The following is a 24,669-nucleotide window of genomic DNA, read 5'->3' on the forward strand; positions in this document are numbered from 1 at the left end:
TTAACAAACTAAAGTCTAGATGCACTGAACAGTCAAATAATAAAAGAGCTAATGATGATGAGAAATAAGAGCTGATAACCTAATTCATGTTAAGTTAGTCAAGGAATTTCAGGCATAATGCCGTAAAAAAACTCCCAGTCAAATAATTAATAGATTGAACCATATAAACATGCAAAATGTTGGTCTGTCACAATTTTCAAAATTAAAAGTAAATATCTAAATAGAGCATCTTTAACAATACATGGTAAATGGCTAAGTTCCCTTAATTTGAAAAAAAAAGTTTCTGCAAATTGATGACAATAACTAAATAAATATAATATTTTAACAGAAAAAATGAGCAAATAAGCAAAAAGCATAGCTAAACAATTTGCACACATGCACAAAAATGCAACTGCACAGCAATTTACGTGAAAAAATGATCAACCCAATTAGAGATCAACAAATGATACTTTAAATCAAATGATGATAAAGTAAATGATACTTTGAAAAAAAAATCATCTTGGCAAAACTTGTCATGTTTATTCTCTCTGCTGACAAGGGCATGATGATAACAATGCTCAAACATTCCCATAGACAGATATATATGGAGACAGTTTCTGAAAACTAATTTGACAACAGTTATCAAAAGATTTGTAACGGTAGTTTTGTGCTATGAATCCTCTTTTGTAATCCATTAAGAAAACTGCAAAGGGATTAAAATTTTGTATCCCTTTTTTTATTCATCGCAGTACTAATCATCATAATAATAACAAACAAAAGGAAAAGTTAACAGCCAGCAATAAGAAGTGTGTCACACTGAAATGGAGTATTCTTCATCATTTAACTACAGTTTTACTCCATAGAATGACCATTAAAACATTGTGCTCATTCTCATGTGTGGATAGATATTAATCAGTAATATCTATCATATCATAAAATATCAAATTAGAAATTTTGAATGTTCCGTGAAGACGTGCGGAAGGTGCTATGAGAGCATTTTCTAAAGAAATTAACTCTAGGAGTTCCCGTCGTGGCACAGTAGAAACGAATCCGACTAGGAACCATGAGGTTGCAGGTTTGATCCCTCGCCTCGCTGCTCTGTGGGTTAAGGATCTGGCATTGCTGTGAGCTGTGGTGTAGGATGCAGACACAGATCAGATCTGATGTTGCTGTGGCTGTGACTGTGGCTGTAGCTCCAATTCAACCTCTAACCTGGGAACTTCTATATGCTGCCAGCACGGCTCTAAAAAGCAAAAAAAAAAAAAAAAAAAAAAGACAGAGAGAGAAAGAAATAAACTCTAGACTTAAACTGAAAGACAAATAGGTATTAACTGAGTGAGGGTAGAGGGAGAGTCGGTGAGGAGAAAGTATGTGTGGTCCACTGGGTGCAAAAAAACACAGCACAGTTAAAGAACTAAAGACACGTCCATGCGGTTAGAGAGCAAAACTTGAGGTGAAATCCTGTGGGAGATGAGCCTGAGGACACACAGGGGCTGGCAGCCAAGTGGGAGAATCTTATGGTGCCATTCCTTGAGCAATTGAAAGCCTTTGGAAAATGTTAAGCCGGTGTGTAACTACCAGAATTCCTTTAGAGAACATGACACTATCTGCTATTTGAAGAATGGATTGGAGGGGAAGAAAGGAGAAATCAAATAGATGCTTTTGCAAGAGTCTTCCTGAGAAATGGAGGTAGCATGGACGAAGATAGGAAGTAGAAACTAGATGAAGTGTAAAGTATCAAGAGATGCATAGGGATTAAAATCAACTGAACCTGGTAAGAACACCATGTCAAGGATAAACCAGATTTCCAATCTGGGCAACTGGATGATGTCCATTTATTCCCATGAAAAAGAAGCCCTGAAGAAGAATACAAGTGTGGGGGCAACATGAAGGAAGCTAAAGGTGTGACATAGATGGAGATTCTGAGGTTCTGGAATCACTGTCTGTTGTACTGAAAGCAACAGTAGAGATGGCTGGCCCTCTGGGGACAGGTCTGAGCGGGAGACAGAAATATGTGAATCAGAGGCAGAAAGCCATAAAAATGGTGAAATTGCCCAAGAAGAAGGTTCAGAGAAGAAGAAAATAGAACAGAATAAGGCTGCCAGAGGGACAAGAGAAAATCGCCAGAGGAGTAGAAGAAAAAAATCCAGCAGTGTACTGACACCAAATACAGGTAAAGGAGTACTGCCAAATAGAGGAGGTGACGACAGTGTCAAACAGCGGCTAAGAAATTAGACAATTAGGCAAAATAAGGCCAGAATTATCTTTACAGAGTTGAAAGTCCGGGAGGGAGGGAAGTGGAAACTTTAGCAAACCGGACACAAGAGGGTCAGAGAAGATGTGTTCTATAGTAATGGTGCTTAATGGTGATTGGAATTATAATGAGAAGTTTTCAAAGGAAGAGGGATGTTAAAGCCCCTCCCCACCCCCACCCCTACCCCCACCCCCACCCCCAAGGGAAAAAGGGGAATCAATCCTGTGAGGATTGTAAAATGCCAGAAAGGACAGCTACAGGAAATAGCTTACATGGGAGGGAAGCACTCCACTTCCAGAGTTCTTTCTTGTGCTGGGAACCTTCTGGCGGTCTGGTGGAGCCTATGGGCTTAATTTCAGAAATATATTATACTGGAGTTGCCACTGTGACGCCACAGGTTAAGAACCTGACATCGTGTCTGTGAGGATGCAGGTGTGGCCTCACTCAGTGGGTTAAGGATCTGGGGTTGCTGCAAGCTGTGGCGTAGAATCCCGCGTTGCTGTGGCTGTGGCTCCCAATCAATCCCTACCCCTAGCCCAGGAACTTCCTTATGCCACAAGTATAGCCTTAAAAAGATCTATAAAAAAGCATTATATTACATAGTATTGCACAAGAAACAACTATATAGAAATATCAAAATACTTTAAAAGTCAGTAACAGATATTTATTGATTCAGTAAAAGTCAAGATCTAGTGATGAGGCTAATACTACTGTAACGTTGAAGTAGTGATGAGCATAAGAGTTTGATATATCTGGAAGACCTGTAATGTGATATAAAAGAACTGATCTTGGAGTTCCCATCGTGGCATAGTGGAAACAAATCCGACTAGGAACCATGAGGTTGCGGGTTCGATCCCAGGCCTCACTCAGTGGGTTAAGGATCTGGTGTTGCCATGAGCTGTGGTGTAGGTTGCAGATGCATCTCAGATCTGCTATTGCTGTGGCTCTGGCGTAGGCTGGCAGCAACAGCTCCTATTAGACCCCTAGCCTGGGAAGCTCCACATGCTGCAAATGCATCCCTAAAAATACAAAAAAAAAAAGAACTGATCTTTATTGGTGGTAAAATCACAGCTACAATAAGTACTAAATTTTAATTTAGAAGTTACTAAAAATAAAGAGGCTTTTTTTTGCAGATAAAAGTTTATAGATCTCTGAATTCTATCAATGGATGTGTGGTTAAGAAAACCTGCATTGAAATTTAAGGGACAGAGAAGGATATACATGTACACACTGATAAATCTGAAGGTCTAGGATAGAGAAATTAAAGTGATTGTGGTGGACTCTTTTTCCTTTAAAAAGTTGAGGAGTTAATCTAATGAACAAGAGGGGGGTAATTTGGAAGGCAGTGGTTTGAGGAGAGAAAAAAAGGTGGTATGAAATCTTGATACAGTGGTGAGATCAAGTTGACCAGAGAAATGTAAAATTGCCTACAGCAATGAAGATCTAATTAAAGCTGATAATCTTTAATTTATGGTGGTAACAAACTATACATACTAAAATCCCAGTATTATGAGAGCATACAGAAATTGATTCCAAAATAAAGAAGACTAAAAGTTTTAATAACATAGTAAGATAACTAGTAATTTTTTTCTTTTTTCTTGACTTTTCAAAATTTCTTCAATAAACATATTGCTGAGAACAAATGAAGATGTACAGAGAAATAGAATGCTGCAAATTGGGTTGCAAGAGAAGTGGTTGGGGATCCAAGTGGAACACTTGTTTTGGAAGCAAAATCCAGAAATTATTGTTAGAATCCATGACTCACTGACTCCCTCGAGATACAAAAATGTGTCTTTCTTACTTTATCAAGATTTATATCACCAAAGCAAGATAAACATTTTTTTAAAATTGTACCCAAAATATTGAGATGTTACATCTTAATGAAATATTTTGAATGTGAATACTTGGGGCAAAATGTTGCATATTTTCCCAGCAGAAAGCATGGTCACTATTTAGGGTAAATTTATATGAAATCTTCCTTTTTCCACATGGAGTAAACCATTTAAATAAGAGAGAATTTATGCCTGCTTCTTCAAGAAAATTCTTTGAACATACACATTTGAAAGGAATAATTTTTTCTGATAGTACATTTTATTGCTATATTGCTCAGAGTAGGGTCCCAGCCTGTTCCACATTTCAAAATAATGCAACCTATTACTTAGCCAGTCCTGTCTATTCAGTAAGTACCATAAATCTGAAGCTCAGCAGGTGTACTTCAGATACTCCTACAAATGTCACCTGCCACTGTAATTTCTACCCCACATTTTTTATAATGGGCCTCACAGAGGAGCTGTAGTTCTATTTTTTTTCCAGTTCCTTTGTGACTTCTGGTCACATTTTATATTAATCTTTTTAGTTGCATAAATATAAAAAAGTAGGTGCTTAACTGGTATAAGTCAATATAGAGCAGATAAAGTACAATTCCATATTATCACTGTGCAAAGTAGAAATGTTAGCATTACTTTACTAATATGCCCATGGTATGCTTAAATATCTTTATTCAACTTATGTCATTTCTACACCTTATATTAATTATATATAGTCTCTATACATGTAGCATAATGCCTGTACAAATAAGAAGGTTAATAGTTACATAATTATGACAGGGCTTCAAAAGTTTTATTTCTAGCAATCTACCGCTCAGTAGTTACTCTTTAATGCTTCACCACTTAGTCATCCTTACTTTCTTAGTAAGTTTTATTTCTAACTTATATATAAGGCCTGTTCTTACATAATTCTATCGGGCCCTAATATACTTCCATCCTTATCCTGTAGTATATTTTCTTTAAGTTCACTTTTAGATATCTTGCAAAATCAATGTATCCATTCCCACATACCTCATTCACCTTCATTCAAATTTACTTTAAAGTTCTCTGAGTTGCCATGTTTATTTTTTTCTGCTTATCAAAATCTTTGTCACTATATTTTAGCTCAAAATCTTCAACCATTCAAAAAGGTACCTTCATCTCTTCATCCAGAACTAATCGCTTATTGGTTTGGCTATCTTGGCAAGTAACTTATACTTCTAGTCAAATATATGACTTTATTACAATCTGTTCATCTATTGTCTTCCATACAAGATTTTGATTTCTTTAAAGATCTCAGTGTTGTTTTGCCTATGTCTTTTTATCTCTAGAATCTTTTGCAGTCCTTTGTTCTGGCAAGGATCTTCATAAATGCTTATGAAACTGCAGTGACTTGTGTTGGGCTCTTGAGCTTGACCAACAATGGTTTGATGTGAAGGACTAAGAGGATTTGGTACTGAAACGTAGTGTGAATTGGTATTTAGGAATTAGCACAGTTAGGTTAAAACCCTTGGGAGGGCAAAAGCAAAATGCCTTGGGCAATATCAACATAAATATGACACCTAAACAAGCATTATGAATAGATATCTGCCTTCTCCATATCCATAGCATCTGCCACATAGGGATATTGGAGAATTGTCAGAACGTGCAGAAGTGGCCGTAATGAAACAATGAGCCCAGTAATATGTAAGCCTATTCTTGCCAATAGAAATCTCTTTACATTAGGCTTGATTTGTCTGATCCCTGACATCTTTTCACTTCTGATCAGACCCATGGAGAAAATCCTTGTATTCTGTCTCTTGCCTTGCACCTAAATGTTTTAGACATGAAGACAACTACAGGCTTATCTGAATGCTACTTGATATATATGGAAGGCTTGTACTTTAAATAAGCAATATGCTAATGCCTAGGTTTCAATATAGTATGCACTTTTCACCTTATTTTTCATTCTAAAATCAATTAGTCATTTTTCATTGATTTGGAATTTGGAATGAAAGACACACGCACACGTATACACACACATCAGACACACACATGCGCATATACCTATGCAGACATAAAGAAAATTAATTTTACAATTGACTTTCTTATTGAAGCACCAACGATCACATGAAGATCCAGCTGCCCTGAGGTTTAATTTCTATGAAGTTATCACAACAGGACATTGGGCCCCATCTGACCTCAAAACTTTACAGAGGAGATGCCTAGTGCCTGGATGGTATGCAGTCCACATAGAAAGATGGCTAACTTACTTTGCTACTTCTCAGGTAATGTCCTGAAATGAATTTCCTGTTTATTATATCATGATTGTGTTGCACTGACAAACAGAAAATATAAATTAACATTGCCACAGACAGCAGTTTATTATCAGAGATGATTCTACCTAAGGAATAAATGTGTATTTGTACATATTTCCTGTCAGTAACAGTATTACAATGTCAAGTGTCTGTGAAACACATTCTTGGGATCTTTTTTTGGATGGTAGCTGGTCTCAAAGTGGGAAGTTCTCACACAGGAGGCATTGATTTGTAGGCAATAACTCGCAAATAATAGCAGATCAGCCAGTTAGACAAAACTTTTATGGAACACCTTGTGCAGGTACCCATGTCACCTGTCCTTTGGGACTCTTCTAGGGAAAGAAGGAGGTCATGGATTAGATGGTCAAAGTGGGAAATGATATAACAACTCCAGGCACTTGGGGTAGAACAGGAAATACGGATTTGAAGACAGCGTCCAAATCCTTTACCTTCTTCATCCTAGATCAGGTCACAACTAAAACCTGAATTCTCTGTCCTGGTTTGTAAGGAGAATCTATGGGCAATTTTCATCCTCATGCCTGCTGTTTCTAAGCCCTGGGCTCCAAGGTTAACTCACTGGATTTCATAGGTGAGATAATGATCTGATTACAGAACAGACAGAAAACGATGTTTCTCTTGAACACTAAATCAAGAGAGTGTCAATGTTTATTTACTATAATTAAGGCCTTTGGCAAACTTGGTTGTTTGTTTGGAAGGACACAGGAATAGTAAACATTAAAATATATGCTAAGTAGTGTACATTTTCTTCCTATTCATACTGATATAATTGATTAACATCACATCGGGTCAAGGGAGGCAGCTCAGTCTACTTAATTTAGTTTTGTTCTTCATAAAGTGATTATTTTTGACTCTACAGTTGCTAATTATTGATGGACAGCAGCTGAGATCTGACCCAGCTACTGTGATGGATGAAGTCCAGAAGTTTCTGGGAGTTACACCTCATTATAATTACTCTGAAGCACTAACGTGAGTCTATTTTCATGCTTGATTTCATTTCCATTATTTGCCATCATAAATTATCACTGGTAGGTGTGTAGATAGCATCATTAATACTAGCTATGAATTTATACATCATTATGCTACTCAAAAGCAGTCAAAGGAATATCTTCACTACTCATGTAGTATCTCCCCTTTGAATACCAGGAACACTTTACCTTAAAGGCACTTTATATGTCACAAATTCCCCTTTGTGAGCTTTTTTCCAATATAAATTTCGGTAGACTTTTTAACATTCCTACTCTGTGCAGAAAGGGTTCTGGGAATTGAGATTACAAAGGTGAAAATATATAATCTTTTTTGCCAAGGAATTTACTGGTTAGAAATAAAATGCTGATCAGAGTTCCCGTCATAGCTCAGTGGTTAACGAATCCGACTAGGAACCATGAGGTCGCAAGTTCGATCCCTGGCCTTGCTCAATGGGTTAAGGATCTGGCGTTGCCATCAGCTGTGGTGTAGGTTGCAGAGGCAGCTCGGATGGCACATTGCTGTGGCTCTAGCGTAGGCCGGCAGCTACAGCTCCGATTGGACCCCGAGCCTGGGAACCTGCATATGCCGTGGGAGCAGCCCAAGAAATGGCAAAAAGACAAAAAAAAAAAAAAAAAAAAAAAAAGAAAGAAAAAAAAGAAAGAAAGAAAAGGTTGATGGCCACTGTTAGCCCTGTGAAAGGGAGTGGTATTGGGGCAGAACTGGGAAGAGGACACATTCATGTTTTTCTCTGTATATATTAAATTGTGTATAACCAAATATAATCTCATATAACATTGTAGTTGTCTGTTACTACACAATAGACCTTCCCAAACCTACTGGCGTGCAACCATAGCCATTTTATCATACTCGCAGATCCTGGGGACTGGGAATTTAGACAGGACACAGCCAGGACAAGTTGTCTCTGCTCAGAACACTTGGGGCTGTATCTGAGAAGATATGAATATCTGGGCATAGCTTGAATGGCTACAATCTTCTGGAGACATCTTCACTTGTCCACTCATGTCTTTGGCTCTTGGACTGGGATGGCTCAAAGCCGAGCTCAGCAGGACAAGATCTCTTTGTGTGGGTTTCTGGCAGTGTCATGGCTGTGTGTTCTGAGAGGGAATTATATGTCAAGGGAACGTGGTTCAAGGCCTTCCCTGACCTAGCCTGGCAAGTCACACAGCATCACTGATGCCATATTCTATTAATTGGAACCAGATTAATAAAGCCCGTCCAATTGCAAGGGGAGGGAAGGGAGCCTCCATTCTTGGTGGGGAGGAGCAAAGGCATTCTGTCAAGGAGGGGGTGAGAGGGGGGACATAGCTGCAGCCATCTTGGGAAAATAAAATCATGTACTTGAGTGAGAATGGAAGGGAAAAGGTATAAAAAAGCAAAATAACAAACAAAAACCAAAGCTCCAAGCAGCCAAATATATATTTAAAAAGGCATGTTCTTGACTCCCTCACAAGGCCTGATCTTAAAGCACATTAAATTTTAGATAAAGTTCTAACAAGCTTGATGATATAATTTCCCAGTTCACAGCAGATTAGAATCAGCAATTAGACAATTAGAGAGGGTAATGGAGGGACAGGAAAAGCAGTAATAAGATTGAGTTGTTCCTTATCCACTAAAACAGGTCTAATGAAGTTTTTACCTACACATGGTAATAACAACACAAGGCATGGCCCCTGCTGTTTAAGTAGACAAAGCTTCTCATAATACATTTACAGTAATAGTTATTGATGTTGGCGTGTCTCCCTGCCTCCCTGCTGTAGTTTAGGGAATGGTTCTCTTCTGTTTACTACAGATATTTGCCTATGGTTCAATAAACCTATAAAATAATACTTGTTTAAAAAAGAGATTTTTAAATAAGTACAGAATATATGGTTTTTAATGTCTCACACATCACAAAAATTAATAGCTGTAGTGATGTTCAGGGTAATAAAAGAACTCATAGGGCAACCAATCCCTGTCCTCCAAGTTGTCTAACAGTTATTTGAGAAAACCTTTGCATCTTAATTTCACAATTTCATCCCTACTAAAACCAAACCATAAAGCAATGATATAATTTAGTAAGAATAAGTGCCCTTTGTTAGACTTAGGGTATATCATATTGTCAATACAAAAATGAAACCAGGACAGCAAAATCATGCGAATTCAAGGTTATGGCAACCCTATTTAAAAGAATGGCTCTTAATTGTCTGGATGGCTTTCCTTCCTCAGGATGTCTTAAGCTCTGCCTCCCAACAGCTGCTGCGGAGAGCAAGGAGAGGTGGCAGCCCATCCTGAAACCTCTGCACACTGGATAGCAAAGGAGATGCTCTGTGTGTGTATAAATAGCTTGGCTTGGTTGCCAGAGTGTATTTTAACTTAATACGGTTAAATATTCTCATCCTGAGGCAGAAAATGCTGTTTAGGGGCACCGTTATGCCGACTTCCCCATCTCATTTTGCACAGCATGCTGAATTGTTTTTCCTCTTGGGAAATTAATGAAAACTACAGAAAGGACTGTGCTATGCAAGGAGCAGATTGAAACGTCCAGGTTGAAAATGACTTTGTCTTCCTTTTATCCATTTAACCAGTGATGTATTTAATTTTAATTGATAACATGTACTAGGACAACCTGGACTGCAAGGATCAGGTCTCTAATAATAGATCAGGCAGGGAACTGTGGAGAAAATTTCCCTCTCCCCCAAAATGAGCTCACATATGTGCAGAAGCAAATTGCAGGTGCACTGGTATTATAGGAATGGGCCCAGGGCAACAAAATATTCTGCAACTAATTAACTTTACATCCTAGTCAATTATGCCTCATCCTTCTAAAACATCTGCTGAGCAACAAAAATGCAAACCTTTTTGATGTTTTATGCATGCAGCAAGTCCCATAGCAATAAATTTAAAATTTCCCTTCTTATTTGGTTCATTCTTTCATTTTTCCTATCTTGTTATTCCTAAACAAAAATTCTTGTATATCTGAGTTTAAACGAAACAATAGGCCACACATTCTTACTTTTGTAACTTTGTACAGCCATGGGAGCAAAACAACATTAGAATCGTCTTTTAAGAGTATAGGGATATGAATTATCCAATAGGATTATCTGGCTTCAACCAAAGAAATGAAAAGTTGTCTAATCTTCCACTCACCAGTTATATAACCTATATCCCATGTTGTCTGGAAAAATATAATGAATTATATCTCTACCCTTTGCATTTCCTCCTTGAAAAGTAGAAACATTTTCAGATGTTAAAAAATATGTTAAATTTTTAAAAAATATTAAATAAGGTATTTTTCTTAGAAGCTTTAATTCATGTCGATATTCACAGAAGTATATTTACATTATATTCAGTCACCTTAATATATACCGTTGAATGATTTCAAAGAAATTTGTTAATATATTTTGGCAGGGAAATCATGTTAAGAAGTAAATGAATATTCTAAAGATCCTTTATATATGGGTTGTAGTTTTGTTGATTCATCCTTGATCTACTATGGATGAATAGGTAAAATATAAAACAATAATTTTATCATAAGAAAAAGCAAAAGATCTATATGTCCTTTTGCACTGGAGTGGAAATATTCAAAAATATATAATAACACAGAGTTTATTTAATCCCACATTCTCTTAAATCAATTCAATGAATATTTGTAGAATCGAATTAAATCAAATCAAAGCAACAGGCATACAAAAGTGAATTTCCTTTATACAGTTGGTGAGGCTCTCTCACTCAGAATTCTGTATTCAATTTATAATCATCATATTTTTATTATCATTTGTATATTTGGTCTTTTGTAGTTTTGATCCCCAAAAGGGCTTCTGGTGTCAACTGCTGGAAGGAGGAAAGACCAAATGCCTTGGGAAGAGTAAAGGTCGAAAATATCCACCCATGGATCCAGAGGTAATAGTTTCCTAATCTTCGAAATGCTCTGGTAGAACCCTGTGCATACAACTATTTCAAAACTAGTAGGCAATGAATTTGATTCCTTTTTCTGCTCTGTCTTTGCTATCAATAGTTTGGTATATTTAGAAGATAGATAGATCAACACAAGTGACTGATATCTGTAGAAATCTTGTGCTGTTGGGATGCAATTCAAACATAAATACTTACTGAACAACTCCTTTCCAATTGTGTAAAGTACTTAAATAAACTATTTGCTAAACAAGTGATTTTGAATAAAATATATAAGTATTATTATCATATATGAAAGCTATATCCAGTGCCTTACTATGCATGGTACTGAGCTAAGCAAAGGAGAGTAAACTGTTCTGATCACCAATTATGACATATAGTGAGGAGGTTTTTCCACACCACCAAGCCATGCTCAGACACCAGCTGTGTGTCTCGCAATTTAACACAGTTCTGACCAGAGATAGTATCAGATCCCACAGGTTAAGGGCCCAGTCCTACAAGACTGTCCCTCCCTATGCAGACACCAGTTGCAAGTCCATGTTATCACCTGCACCCTTGACCAACTGGTTATAAATTGGAGACTTCCACCCCCTTTTTGGTTTTGATTAATTTGCTAGAGCAGCGCCCAGAACTCAGAGAAATAGTTTTCTTATTAGATCACTTTCACTGCAAAGGGATATAACTCAGAAACAGCCAGATGTAAGAGAGGCATAGGGCAAGGTAGGAGGTAAGGGCATTCCAGGCCCTCTCTGTATGCCCTACTCTCCCCAAGTCTCTACATGTTCACCAACCCAGAAACTCTCCAAACCTCATCTTTTGGGGTTTTTATGGAAGTTTCATTACATAGACGTGATTGCTCAAATCATTGACTAATGGCAATTGATTCAACCTCCAGCTCCTTCCCTTTCCCCAAAGTCAAGGGGGTAGGATTTAAAGTTCCAGCCTCCTAATCACAAGATTGGTTTTCTAGGCAGCCATCCCCCATCCTTATTTGAGATCCAAAATCACCTCATTAACATAATAAAAGATACCTTTATCAGTCTCTCACTTAGGAAATTCTAAGAGTTTTTGGAGCTTTTGAGCCAGAAACAGGGTCAGTGACCAAATATGCATTTCTTTTTTATAAATCACAATATCACAAATAGGATACAGAATAAAACAGTTATGAGCCCAGATTTATTATAAGAGGGTAAATTAAATGTGACCACTGATTTATAATAAGGTTTATAAAACAATGTCACACTACAAAAAGGCAGGGGGAAAAAATCTTTCAGTAAAAGTTACGGTATGAGGAGCTAAACCAAGATTGGAAAACCAGTTAGCAATCAGCTGAGCAGATATAATGAGTATCTCTCCTATGGCAAGATGGGCAAAAGGAGGATAGAAGTGATTAGGTGTTGCTATGGAAATAGAAGAACCAGAAGGTGCTCAAACTTTACCTTTGAACTCAATAATTTCAAAACGGCTTCAAAAATCACTTTAATCTGCCAAGAAATCAATGCAATGTTCCCACTACTTCCATAAGCATCTTATCCAGAATTTGAAGTGTTTACAATCTGGTTTAAGGGAAGAAATGTAATGAAATACCTGGTGCATGGTACAAGACAAAATGTAGTTGTCTTAAGTCCATTTCCACAGTATACACAAAAGTTGCTAAGGGAGTTGTATGAAGAAAGAGACTAATTTGTGTTCAAATATTGAGAAGGGCTTAAGAGAGATAGTGTAACTTTGACCAGATGGAAACCGGTACACTGATACACCAATACGTGGGCCATTACTGTGTATATTTTCACAGGAAAAATATTCATCTCTACTATTTTATCAAAGAGACACAGAACTATGTTCATTGGGTTATGATATGAGGTAAGTGACATCTAGAGATAAAACCCAATTATAAGTTTTCTGTTTTCCAGACATAAAATTAAAAAAACTAAAACCACAGATGTATCTGATAATCATTTTTTAAAAATATTTCATCTAAAAATGGTCAGTCACTCCAGCTTGGCTAGGAATATAAGAATCACAAGAAAGATAATTATAATGAGACTATATTTTTATAGTAGAACCTGTTGATTTTTAAAAAATCTGTTTTGATTCTGAATAAATATAGAAAATATTTTATAACATTACAAGTTATTTCCTTAATCAGGAAATCCAGCTTTTATATTTATGTTCACTCTTTGTTTTTATGCTATGGTCCAATTTTACAGAAAGTGATCAATATCAAAAAAAAAGTAGGTGTTTTTTTCTGTAGATTTGCTACCACATTTCCTATCTACCTCATTCTTCTTCAGCATTATATACCTCTCATCAACCTTTCTCCCTACATAGACTTTTTCAATCCCCCAATAAATAAGTGCTTTAATGGTGTATAAGCCACATAAGTCATATATGTACCCTTTTTAATTTTATAGCTACACTACTGCCAAATCTTTCAAAAGGTAAAAATGAGTGATATCTATAGGAAAATACAAAGAAATACATATTTTATAGGCACTCTTGTTGTAATAGAATTTAAGAAATGTGCACAATTTCATCTAAGAGACTAATACCTTCCTTCAAGTCTTCTTTTTCTTTTTGCTTTCCAGTCTAGAACCTTCCTCTCTAATTACTACCGAGATCATAATGTGGAACTGTCCAAACTGCTGCATAGACTGGGGCAGCCTCTACCATCATGGCTGAGACAGGAGCTGCAAAAAGTGAGATAGCACCGGAGAGGAGAACCAAGGCTCTCAAGATACTGACTTTTACTATGAAACAGAGAAAGAAACCCCACATCTTTTATCCCCTTAATGCACTTGTGATTGTCAACAGAAAACCATATGAATAAACCTCCTTCTATCTTTTTCATAAAATGAAAACTGTTATATACGCACGCATTGGCATTTACTAGCATCAATCCCAGTGTGAGCTTTTGGGAAATAATGTGGGATTTTGTGGCATCGCCCAGCTTCCAGTGTGGAGATCCTAATACAACCCGGTTCCTCTGTTAATTGTAAGGTTTTGGAAACTCCATGTTTGACTGAGAACCCTGACCATAAGCAAATGACAAATTAGAATTTTGAGGAAAAGCTAAGCACTAAGATATCTACAAAGGATATTAGTCATACCCAGTATTTGAATTAAGGGCTTATAAGCATTTTCCCTCACTAACTTGAAAACAGTTTTGCTTTTGTTATGAAAAGAAATTATAATTCCATACTCTTATTTTGAGCATTTATTATTTATTATATTTAGCCCATACATGTTTTCCTCTGTTCATTCTCTTTATGAATTTCCCTGACTTGCTAAAGGAGTTGTGAACATGTAACCTCCCACGTTTTTTATCTGTTTTCCTCTTGTAGGAGAAGACTATATGAAAGTTTCCACATTCACTGATAATAGTATTTTATCTGGCAGGGCTTGCCATTCTAGGTGAATTTTACATCATGGTTCCAACAACATCTATCAGAGACTTTGATAGAGAAAGTCTAAATTTCTTTTATCAGAGAAAATAAATGAGAAAGTGTATACTTTGCATAGTATTAACTTCAATGTATAAGACCATCTTTATATGTGTAAAAAAATCTCACCATACTATTAATCTAGGTATTTCCACCTTGACAATGATGTAGCATTTATATATTTTTTCACTATATACAGAAGGAAAAAAAAAACTATTGAGAATACATGGAATGACAATAGCAACATGTGTTTACAGATAGATTGAGGCACTTGTGCCTTTTATGTAGTATATTCCAATAGTTCAAAGCATGAACTTTTATATATGCCAATACATACCCTAATGCAAAAGATTGTTTTTAATGCCTACTTAACAGGATAAATGTAATCTAAAATTTACCTCTTTAGATACCACTGATTCTCCAAATTAAACCCTATTTCTCAGCCATACCATCCAAAAAAATAATTTCCAGAGAAGAAGTGATGCTCTTTCTGTGTTGGAGTTATAGATTGCTCTCCTCTTTGGAAGTTATTGTCATGCTGGTTGGATTTTTGTCTCATTTGTCAATGAAGATATACTAAAGCTTTGTTAATCTTTTCAGTTATACATGAAGGTAAAATTTCAGCAGAACAGTAAATCAAACTGGCTTTGGTAGCATTACCATCAATCCTTCCTTCCTCCAGAGTAAATTTTTATAGGCTGTAAATAATATTATCTTCTCCTATAATTTGAGAAATAATGCTTCACATAATTCAATGTCGTCAAAGGAAACTGAAGATCATTTTTTTGTTGATTTGTTGTTTATTCTTTTATGTAAAGAATTCAAGTATAATCTTTACATAGTTTATTTCAGGATTCAACTTTGGATTTATACTTTATTAAGATTTCTGTTTGTTTGTTTTTCTGTTGTTCTCCCACTGCAGCTAAAGGTTCTTAATTTTTTTCAGAATATATAAGATTTTTCTTGGGCATGAGTTGATACAAATCACAAACTGGTACTTTCGTTGTTTTGTTGTTAAGTGTGAGACTCAATTTCTTAACCTTATTGTTACTAAGAAGAGCATGTGCTTGATAGAATTCCGTCAGGCACACTAAAATCATAATTGTGTACTTAGCACTCTAACTTCTAATGTATCTGTTTTCTAGTTTCCTCCAGTTTACATTCTAATTTTTTCCTTTATGTAGTGAAGATTAACTTTTTTTTTCCCAAGTGGGACAACAGAGATATTTATAGAAAAGAGAAGTTTTTCATATTAAGTAAAACTCATGTAATTCAAAGTCTAGCTCATCACCAGATTTTTTTCAAAGTATAACTAATTTTCTTGTTTTGTTTTGTTTTTCTGGATAATGTATACAGTATCATTCTCTTGCCTACAGATATCTGGGAGCAATATTCCCCCAAATTCAACCAGTCTCTCTCCCCTAGCTCATTTCAATCAGTGTGTACATTTTTCTTACTAGCATTGATAATGAAGACAAAACAAATTTTAATTAAGTAATTCATCTTCAATTCTTACAGTAAATTACATAGACTCTGGGCTATGAGAAGATTATAAAAAATCTGAAAAGAAAATTAGTTTTAAGAATATCTTGGTTTTCCCAATTTTTACACACTGGCTACTTCAGAACTATTGACTCAAGACTTAACATATGTAATTCTTTAACATTTAAATAGATCCTGTTTCATGGTCTTAAATGACATATTTTTAAAAATTTTAAAGAAGTTACTACTAAAACCTTTAAACAAGCCAGTGTCTTCTCTTTCCTTGTGTTTCTTTATTACAGTTGCCTAACTTATAAATATAGCCACCAATTACTTTACACTGACAAAGATAAGGAACAATATTTGATTATGAGCCTACATAAAGAAATAACATGCTTGTCAAATACCAGTCTCTAAAAATTACATTACAAATCTCATAGGAAAACAAACTTTGTTTGTCTTTAAAAAGGCCTCAAAACAATGAAGCAACAAGGAAGAATGCTGGTAAGAAAAATGCATATGACTTCTAATACTGTATTTTTTTTCTGGAAAAAATTAGCTCTTCGTTTAATAAGAGATTTAATTTGCCTGAATTCAACAAACCTGTTCCCATGTACCATATATAGTTTTCATTCTTCTGTCTCACTATCTTAATATGATATAAAGTGATTTGTTTATAATGAGTGTACATTTTTAATTATGCAAATACTTTATAGTTGAATAATATCTTACAAGCTTGTTTTGGGTGGCTCAGTAGCATATTAACCATATGTTTGATGGAGGCACCTCAAAAACAATGTTGGCCAATTATTTCCAAAATAAAGCCATCTAATAGTCTTGCATACAGGATTTTACCTCGACTACAAGAACACAGCTTGGCCGTGGGTACATCTATACATCAATATGTCTATATATGTGCAAATGAATAGTTTCTTGTGTGAGCCAGTAAGGTGAGTAGAAAAAGCAGAAAGAGAACTCTGCCTTTACTGAAATTGTTAAATAACTGATGTAGAACATGCATAACACATCTTTGGTCCTCACTTCTTCGGAATAAATACTACTGCTGGTATGGCCATTAGAGTAACGTTGTTTCTCCTCTAAAATCCAAAGTTTTATTCAGTAGGTTAAACTTTTTCCTTCCCCTTTGCTTTGTTCACTGTATATGTACCCCCTGAATTACAAACATACAACAAGTGTGACCAGAAGGTTATGAGAGTGTACTTTGGATCTAGTTTCTCATCCTAGGCCTGCCCTGAGCAAGCTGTGTGGACTCAGACAATTTGTGGAACTTCCCTGAGTCACAGTTTCCTTTTCTGTAAAATAGAGACAATAAAGTATCACTCGTTGGGTCACTGTAAACATTAAATGAGAATATATGAATCAATTTAGCACAATGCTTAATGTAGTTAGGCTGGAACATATTCGTTTCCAAAAACTAATGTGTAATATTCAAATCACTGTCTCTTCTTTCATCAAACAAGAATGTTTTTCTACTCCCTTTAATAATAAAACATATATATGTTTAAGATATATACATATGAATTGTATATATACAATATTGTATCATTAATTGTATATATGTTTAAGATATATACATATGTTTAAGATATATATATATATATCTTAAACATATCATTAATTGTATTTGGCTAAAATGAGACACTGTCTTCACCATCAGTTTCCAAAAATAAATTTTGTTCTGCTCCTCACTATTGTTCTAATTAACATTCAGAGAAAAATTGTTCCATCTCATTCCTTTCTACTGAAGTCTCTTCATCTATTTCCTACTATTCTTCAGTTTATCTACCAGATTATCTCCCTTGTACCATCTCTTTATATCTCTCTATCCAAATATTTTGCAACCCAACAGGTAATCTATTAGAATATCAGATCTAGAGGTACAGCTTCCTCATAGATAAATCATAAAGTTTAATGAAGGGATACATATAATAACAAATCATGCATAAAGAACCTAGAGTTAAAAATCATAAGAAAATTTATCTGAATTCTCTACAAGTCTTTTATCTCCAACTTCACCTTCTTATAATAAGTTCTCCTTTCCACAAGTGGCACATTCTATTATACTTTAATATACTGTTTTCTATTATATTTATTAATACAAAATAATATTATTTGGGGCATTTTTATTGCAAATATATGGTGTTTCAAGCCGCAGATAAGACACATATAAATAGTTAATTTCCATTAAAAAATGTTACTGTCTCTCATATGTCTGAATTTTATATACTACCAAAACCTGGCACATAGTAGATATTCAATAAAAATTCATTGAAATGTGTTGAAATGTGCTGAGCAGTACCAATCTACTTAATTATTTGTCCAACCCTTACTATATGTCATTAATCTCTTTCCTACTTTTCTGTGCTCTAGTAAATTTTTTTCATGGCTTTCAAGCCAGAACTAATGATTCTATATCACCAGCCCCAAATGTGGTCATGAGTTCCATAGCTGTTACCCACCTTGCTCTGTTCAAAACCATCTAAATATCTGCTTGACAGCTAAATTGAGCACATCCATAATTGACCTCTTCCCTTTTCAGGTCAATTTTCTGTTTCCCCTCTATCTCTTTTGCTTTCTTGAAAACTGCACCAAGTTAAATCAAGCTTTTTGTCTGTCTAAGAATATTTCTCTTCTGTGAGCTCAAGTTACTCTGATTTTTTTTCCTGAATATCTTTCCCTAAACCATAGCTGCTCAGTAGAAATGTAATGTGAATCACAAATGTAAACCACAGATGTAATTCCAAGTTTTCTAGTAACCGCTTGAGAAAACTATAAAAAGGTGAAATTAAGTTTAGTATTTTATTTAATACATCCAATATACTATTTCAACATGAAGTCAATAAAAACCTACTAATGAGATCTTTATATGCTGCGTTCATACTGAGTCTTCAAAATCCAATTTGTCTTTCACCCATTCAGTACATAACAATTTTGGACTTGCCACATTTCAAGGGATAGATAGCCACCTGGGGCTAGAGGCACAGTTCTAATCGCTACTCTTCTCATCTACTCATTTTTGATCACCTCCTAGTCTCTCCATCGTTGAAAGAGGAATTCTTGCCCTAAGGGCTTCAGGGGAAGCCAAACACACTCCTCCCAACACTAGAGGAATGGGCTTGTGGTTTATTTGTTACATATCCTCAAGGCCCAGAAGCACTCCAAAGGGGCTGCACTGGGGAAGAATGAAAAACCAGGGCCTGTGCGAGCTTTGTAGCAATAAGAGGGTGAGGTGACCCCTGATTCCCCCAGGAATATGTGATTGGCTTGTTTGAATAATTCTGCAGGCTGGCAGGGAACAAAAACCCACTCCTCAGGAATAAACAGAAAATGCACCCCTTGCTAAGGACAAGTTTTGGCTAGGGGACCTTGCCCACAGGAGCAGAATGGGAAAGAGACTTTGTGGAAAAGCCATTCAAGATCATTCTAGTTTCATCAGATGTCAAGGAAGCATATAATATTGAGACTTAATTTTAGACCTCACACCATACTTCTGTTTTACTAGAGGATCTCCTCATAGCTCTTAGAATTTTGCCACAAACTCTGACCTGGAGCTTTCATTTCTCTCTAAATCATACACCACGCTAATGTTGGAACAGTGGGTTTTTTTTTTTGTTTTTGTTTTTGTTTTTTTTTTTTTTTTGGTCTTTTTGCCATTTCTTGGGCCACTCTCGCAACCTCATGGTTCCTAGTCAGATTCGTTAACCACTGCGCCACGAGGGAAACTCCAGAACAGTCTTTGTAATTTGAAAATAGGATCAAACTATTCCTTAATTTAGAAAAACTTCAAATGTTTCCCACACCTAAAGGAGATACACAAATTCCAGTAGAGATTCCATGAAGTTCCTTTATGATCTGAGGTTTTGTCTACCTGACTGTTCTTTTTTTTCACAATCTTTTAAAAAGTACATCCCAAATTCTAGTAACAAGCACCTACTTGCAATTCTCCAATTACCGCATGGTTTTTACATGCTGCAGCTGCCTAGAACCCTTGAAATGGCAATGCTAATTCATTGAAACAGTAACACTGTGAATTTCAAGTAACCTGCCTGTGGAAGTCTGGTTCTCTTTTGTTTCCCAATTCCTTCATATCTCAATCACAGAAATAGCAAGTCCCTCAACTTTGCGTCTCGGGCTTTAAAGTTGTACCAGAAATCTTTCTTTTCCTTGGCATCAAGCCATGAATATCTGGGTAATAACAATCATGTAGAGAGAACTGTAATCCCAGCTGGTTAGATAGTCTAGATTACACTATTATTATTGTACCTACATTGTACCATAATTTTTCACGTTTGCATACACACTAAACTGTACATTAGTAAAATGAGAGATGTCTTTTCATTTTTGTATCTCTTGCACACAACAGAGCACTTGGCACAAAATAAGTAATTGTTAAATGAATATGTACATTGCTTTACATCTTTACACCTGTAGGAAATGAATTTCAATTTGTAAGCATAAAACTTATAAAGTCATTCTCTCATTCAGAGCCACCAAGATGTAAATTTTCAAGGTTTAGGACCTTAGAAGTATTGCTTGTTCTCTGAAAGAGTCATTATGTTTATATATCTAAGTTGCCTGTTCTTATTTAATAAGACCAGCCAAACAGACCAAATTAAACATCCCTAGACACAGCAGGAATTGAACTATACCAACAGTTGTTCTTTTATATTGGTTTAAATCTCATAGTAGTGCTTCCCACAAATATGTTTTTTGATAATCAAAACAAAGCTAAGAGCCGCCTGTCTACAATGCAGTTTGTGTGGTGAAAGTGCATGACTTATAATTAAAACGAATTCAACACACTGAAGGGGTTAAGAGATCATTGACTTCATATTTAACCATTGAGGCCCTTGAGTCTTAGAGATTTAATTTTCCTACTGACAAAGAGAGTAATGCTAATTATTTAATGACACATTTAAAATGTCTGCAGAAACACTGCCAAGAAAAAGCATAGGTGGAATTGCTATGTCAAAAGCATTCATACTTTCTTGTTTAAACCAAGTGCAACAAAAATATCTCCATATAATCAGATTTGTCCATGTAAACACAATTATTTCTAGGATATTCTTAATTAAGGCTTCATTCTCATTTCCTTAAATCTTACATGTCTTTTCAGAAATCCAAATGGTACCCCAGGAATAAGACACCAGCAGTAGGATAAGACTATGCCACCAAAAAGAGAAACCAGCAACTAACTTGCAAGTATCTAAAAGAATCATGACTGCAGTCTTGCGGCCACCACTGACCATTTCTAGATCACATAGATCTAGTGTAAGAGAGAAAAATTACTGTAGATTATATAACTGTCAACAATGATCTCAAAAAAACAAAAACAAAAACAAAAACAGAACAGAAACATCAACTGCTTCTGACCTGGAGAAAGAGGTGGCATCTTGGTACATGGACCAAATGTACAAATGAGTGGGTATCAGGAGAGGAAATTTTACATCAAGTATATTTTCGCCTATTTTCTTTGCTGATGAAGATGGATCATAAGTCAAGGATGGGATAATATGTGGTGCGGAGTGTTGGAGGTGATGGGCTTATTATAATACATGTCATTTGAGGTTCAACACCAATAGACTGTGGTTTGCCTACATTATCTAAAATAAGCTCTCTTCACTCTATACAGAGTGGAGCTATAGAAATGTTTTTCTCTCTGCAATTCCAGGTAATAAAGTCTGCATACTAAACTCTCACAGGTCCAAATCAATTGTAATTCTCTCCTACATGTTCCCAGGATGTTGCCTACAAATCACACAGAGTCTTATCCAGAAGCCTTTAACATCTTAATAAAATTAAGCATATGTAATCTTATAGCTATGTATAGAAGAAATAAATAATGTTCCCAAAGACATGGCCCTGAGGATGCTTGGTTCCCATTTCAGTACCACAGTGAAGCCAAAAAGAAATATGACAATAGACTTACTTAATAAGAAGTCATGCCTTTGTCATAGGTAACACACAGTGTATACAGAATCCAACCACTTCCTTCTTCAGCTAACTTCAATCAACATAAATTATCAAGCAAGCCTTTAGCAGGGTGTGTGCTATTCTCAGAAATGAGCCAGTGTTTATGAATCCCTTGTGATTTCCATAACAAAGCCCATCAAACTATTTTAAATAATGTCATCCTGAATAAGTACAGTACATAATGTGGTGCATGCTTATCTGAAGCCAGAGTCACAGTTCAAATCTTGGCAATACCACTTACCCACAGTGTGACGTTCCTTACCCAATTCACTTCACTACAACTTCCTCATCTTCACAGTGCAGATAATAATAACGGCTACCCTTGAGGGTATTGTGAGAATTGTATGAATTAAAATAAATGCAAGCACCTAGAACAGTAGCTGGCCACCATCAGTGGGGAGCGAGAATGGTGAAGGGAGGAAATTTTGCTCCGTGTTGCCATGGTGCCATTCCAGGGTTTGACATCCTGAAACACAAGCATGGTTTCCATCATCACTATGGACTTTGGACATCTCACCTAAGACAGGGAAAGTGAGATTAGAATCACTTAGGAATATTTTATGGTCCTTAGAATAATACATAACACTCCAGGACATAGTGCAATGGCCAGATTTTGGTCACAGGACTACACACCACTGCAGGAAGGCTGGGAAATGCAGTCCCACTCTATGCTCAGAGGAAAGGGAAAGAGATCTGGTAAATATCTAGACTTCTCTGCTGAAGTCCACCCTGCCCATCACCGAATATCCATCACATTCTTCCTCCTACACATGGAACACATTCACCTTCTCCCCAAGGAAGATGACACCAAATCCACCCTGGTCACTTCAGCTCAATGTGGAGAAATCTCTGAAGCCTGTTGGGTTCTTCATCAGGTCCAGAGATGGCTTCCATGATCTGAAATCCATGTAAAGTTACCTTCTTTCATCATAGGCAAATATACAACCATGAACCCAGGCTTGATAACCACAATAAACATTCCCATTAGAAAATGAAAGGACCAGAAGTGCATGGCTGTCAATGGATGGTGATGATTTTGCATTTCTACTGAGAAGGCAGGGGTTGACTCGCAGTTGGAAATTTTTTCTTAAAACCTAATTTTTCCCAGAAAAAAAAGGAACTCAATTTTTTTTCCCCTTCTGCAGGCTCCTATCTCTAAGCAGGTGTCATGATTTCTTTGCTGATATACTGCCCTCAAAAATTTAGTGGGTATCTCATCTAATTGTTTCCACTCAGCTCTATGTGCCAGTGATTATCACAAACTCTTTCCTAGACCTCGTTCTCAGATCTGCTTTATTCCATCATTTTCTTGCTCTGGTGATTCTTCCACTCTCCTCCACTCATCTCTCTGTCTCACTCCCTCTTTCTTCCTCCATCCCCTCCCTCCCTCCTTCAATGTAATGGCAGCTACCATGGAGACATCAGGCTTTAGTGGAAAGATAGCATTCGGAGTTCCTGTTGTGGTGCAGTGGAAATGAATCCAACTAGGAACCATGAGGTTGCAGGTACAATCCCTGGCCTCAATCAGTGAGTTAAGGATCTGGCATTGCCTGACCTGTGGTATAGGTCACAGATGCCAGCTCGGACCTGGTGTTGCTGTGGCTGTGGTCTAGGTGGGCAGCTATGGCTCTGATTGTACCCCTAGTCTTGGAACCTCCATATGCCATGGGTGTGACCCTAAAAAGACAAAAGACAACAAAAAAGAAAAGAAAAAGAAGAAGAAAAAGGTAGCATTTGACCTCATTTTTGTGAAAGGGCTGACTCTCAATGGACTTTGTAACTGAAGTTTTCTTTCAATCTTATATCATAGGTGGAGGTATAGGAGAATCCACATTTTTCAAACTTTTGAGGCCTCAAATATCTGAAGTCCGTATTCCATTTTACATTTGCCTACAAACCAACTAACACCTGACTGAGTCCATCTCTTCCAACATCTTCTATTACAAATCAAAAACATTCTATCACAAAATTTCTCTACATAACAATATAGTCTTGGAGGCATTTGATCTGTCTTTCAGGTTATCATGTATGACAGTTCTATCAAATGTTTTGCAACTCTTATCCGGACTCTTAAAAGAGTTTTCTCCTTAGCATCTACCTACACTCCTGGACAGTATGACAAAATGTTAATTTACCTTTACCATAAGTGTAACTTTTTAAGCTACCAATATTCAAATTAGTTAATATACTACTAGCTACTGTAACAAATTAATGACAAATTTTTAGGAGTATCATAAAGTAGAAGTTCTCCAAATAGTGGGGAAAAAATTGTTCTCCTTCACACTACTTATGAGAAAGTTGTCTTTTTGACCATGTAAATCCCAAGATTGCCTTTGGTCAATATGCTGGAAGCAGCAGGGGTAGGAGAAAGTGGATGTTTTCTGAGCAAGAAATTCTTTGAAAGCGAAGCTTGGAAGGTGTGCTCATCACTGCTGCCCATGTTTCATTGGTCAGAACTCAGTCATACGACCATTCTTCATCACAATGAAGGCTGGGGATTGTAATTGAGCTGTCTA

At 36.3% G+C, this 24,669-nt stretch overlaps 1 protein-coding gene across 2 annotated transcripts in view; it reads left to right on the top strand.

Annotated features, from left to right (window-relative positions):
• Nucleotides 1-17,234, top strand: part of NDST4 (N-deacetylase and N-sulfotransferase 4) — a 243,333-nt gene extending 226,099 nt beyond the window's left edge. For both annotated transcript variants that reach the window (XM_021101659.2, XM_084973092.1), the window contains 4 exons: nt 6,135-6,305; nt 7,213-7,322; nt 11,120-11,222; nt 13,823-17,234. In XM_021101659.2, the coding sequence (XP_020957318.2) occupies nt 6,135-6,305; nt 7,213-7,322; nt 11,120-11,222; nt 13,823-13,942 (504 nt within the window). In that variant the 3' untranslated portion in view covers nt 13,943-17,234. The remainder of the gene's footprint in view (nt 1-6,134; nt 6,306-7,212; nt 7,323-11,119; nt 11,223-13,822) is intronic.
• Nucleotides 17,235-24,669: the final 7,435 nt, after the last annotated feature.

This window comes from Sus scrofa, chromosome 8 (genome assembly GCF_054392235.1).
Source record: "Sus scrofa isolate SSC_HxYL_T2T_F1_AM1 chromosome 8, Sscrofa_HxYL_maternal_Yorkshire_Landrace_v2.0, whole genome shotgun sequence".
Lineage (NCBI taxonomy): Eukaryota > Metazoa > Chordata > Mammalia > Artiodactyla > Suidae > Sus > Sus scrofa.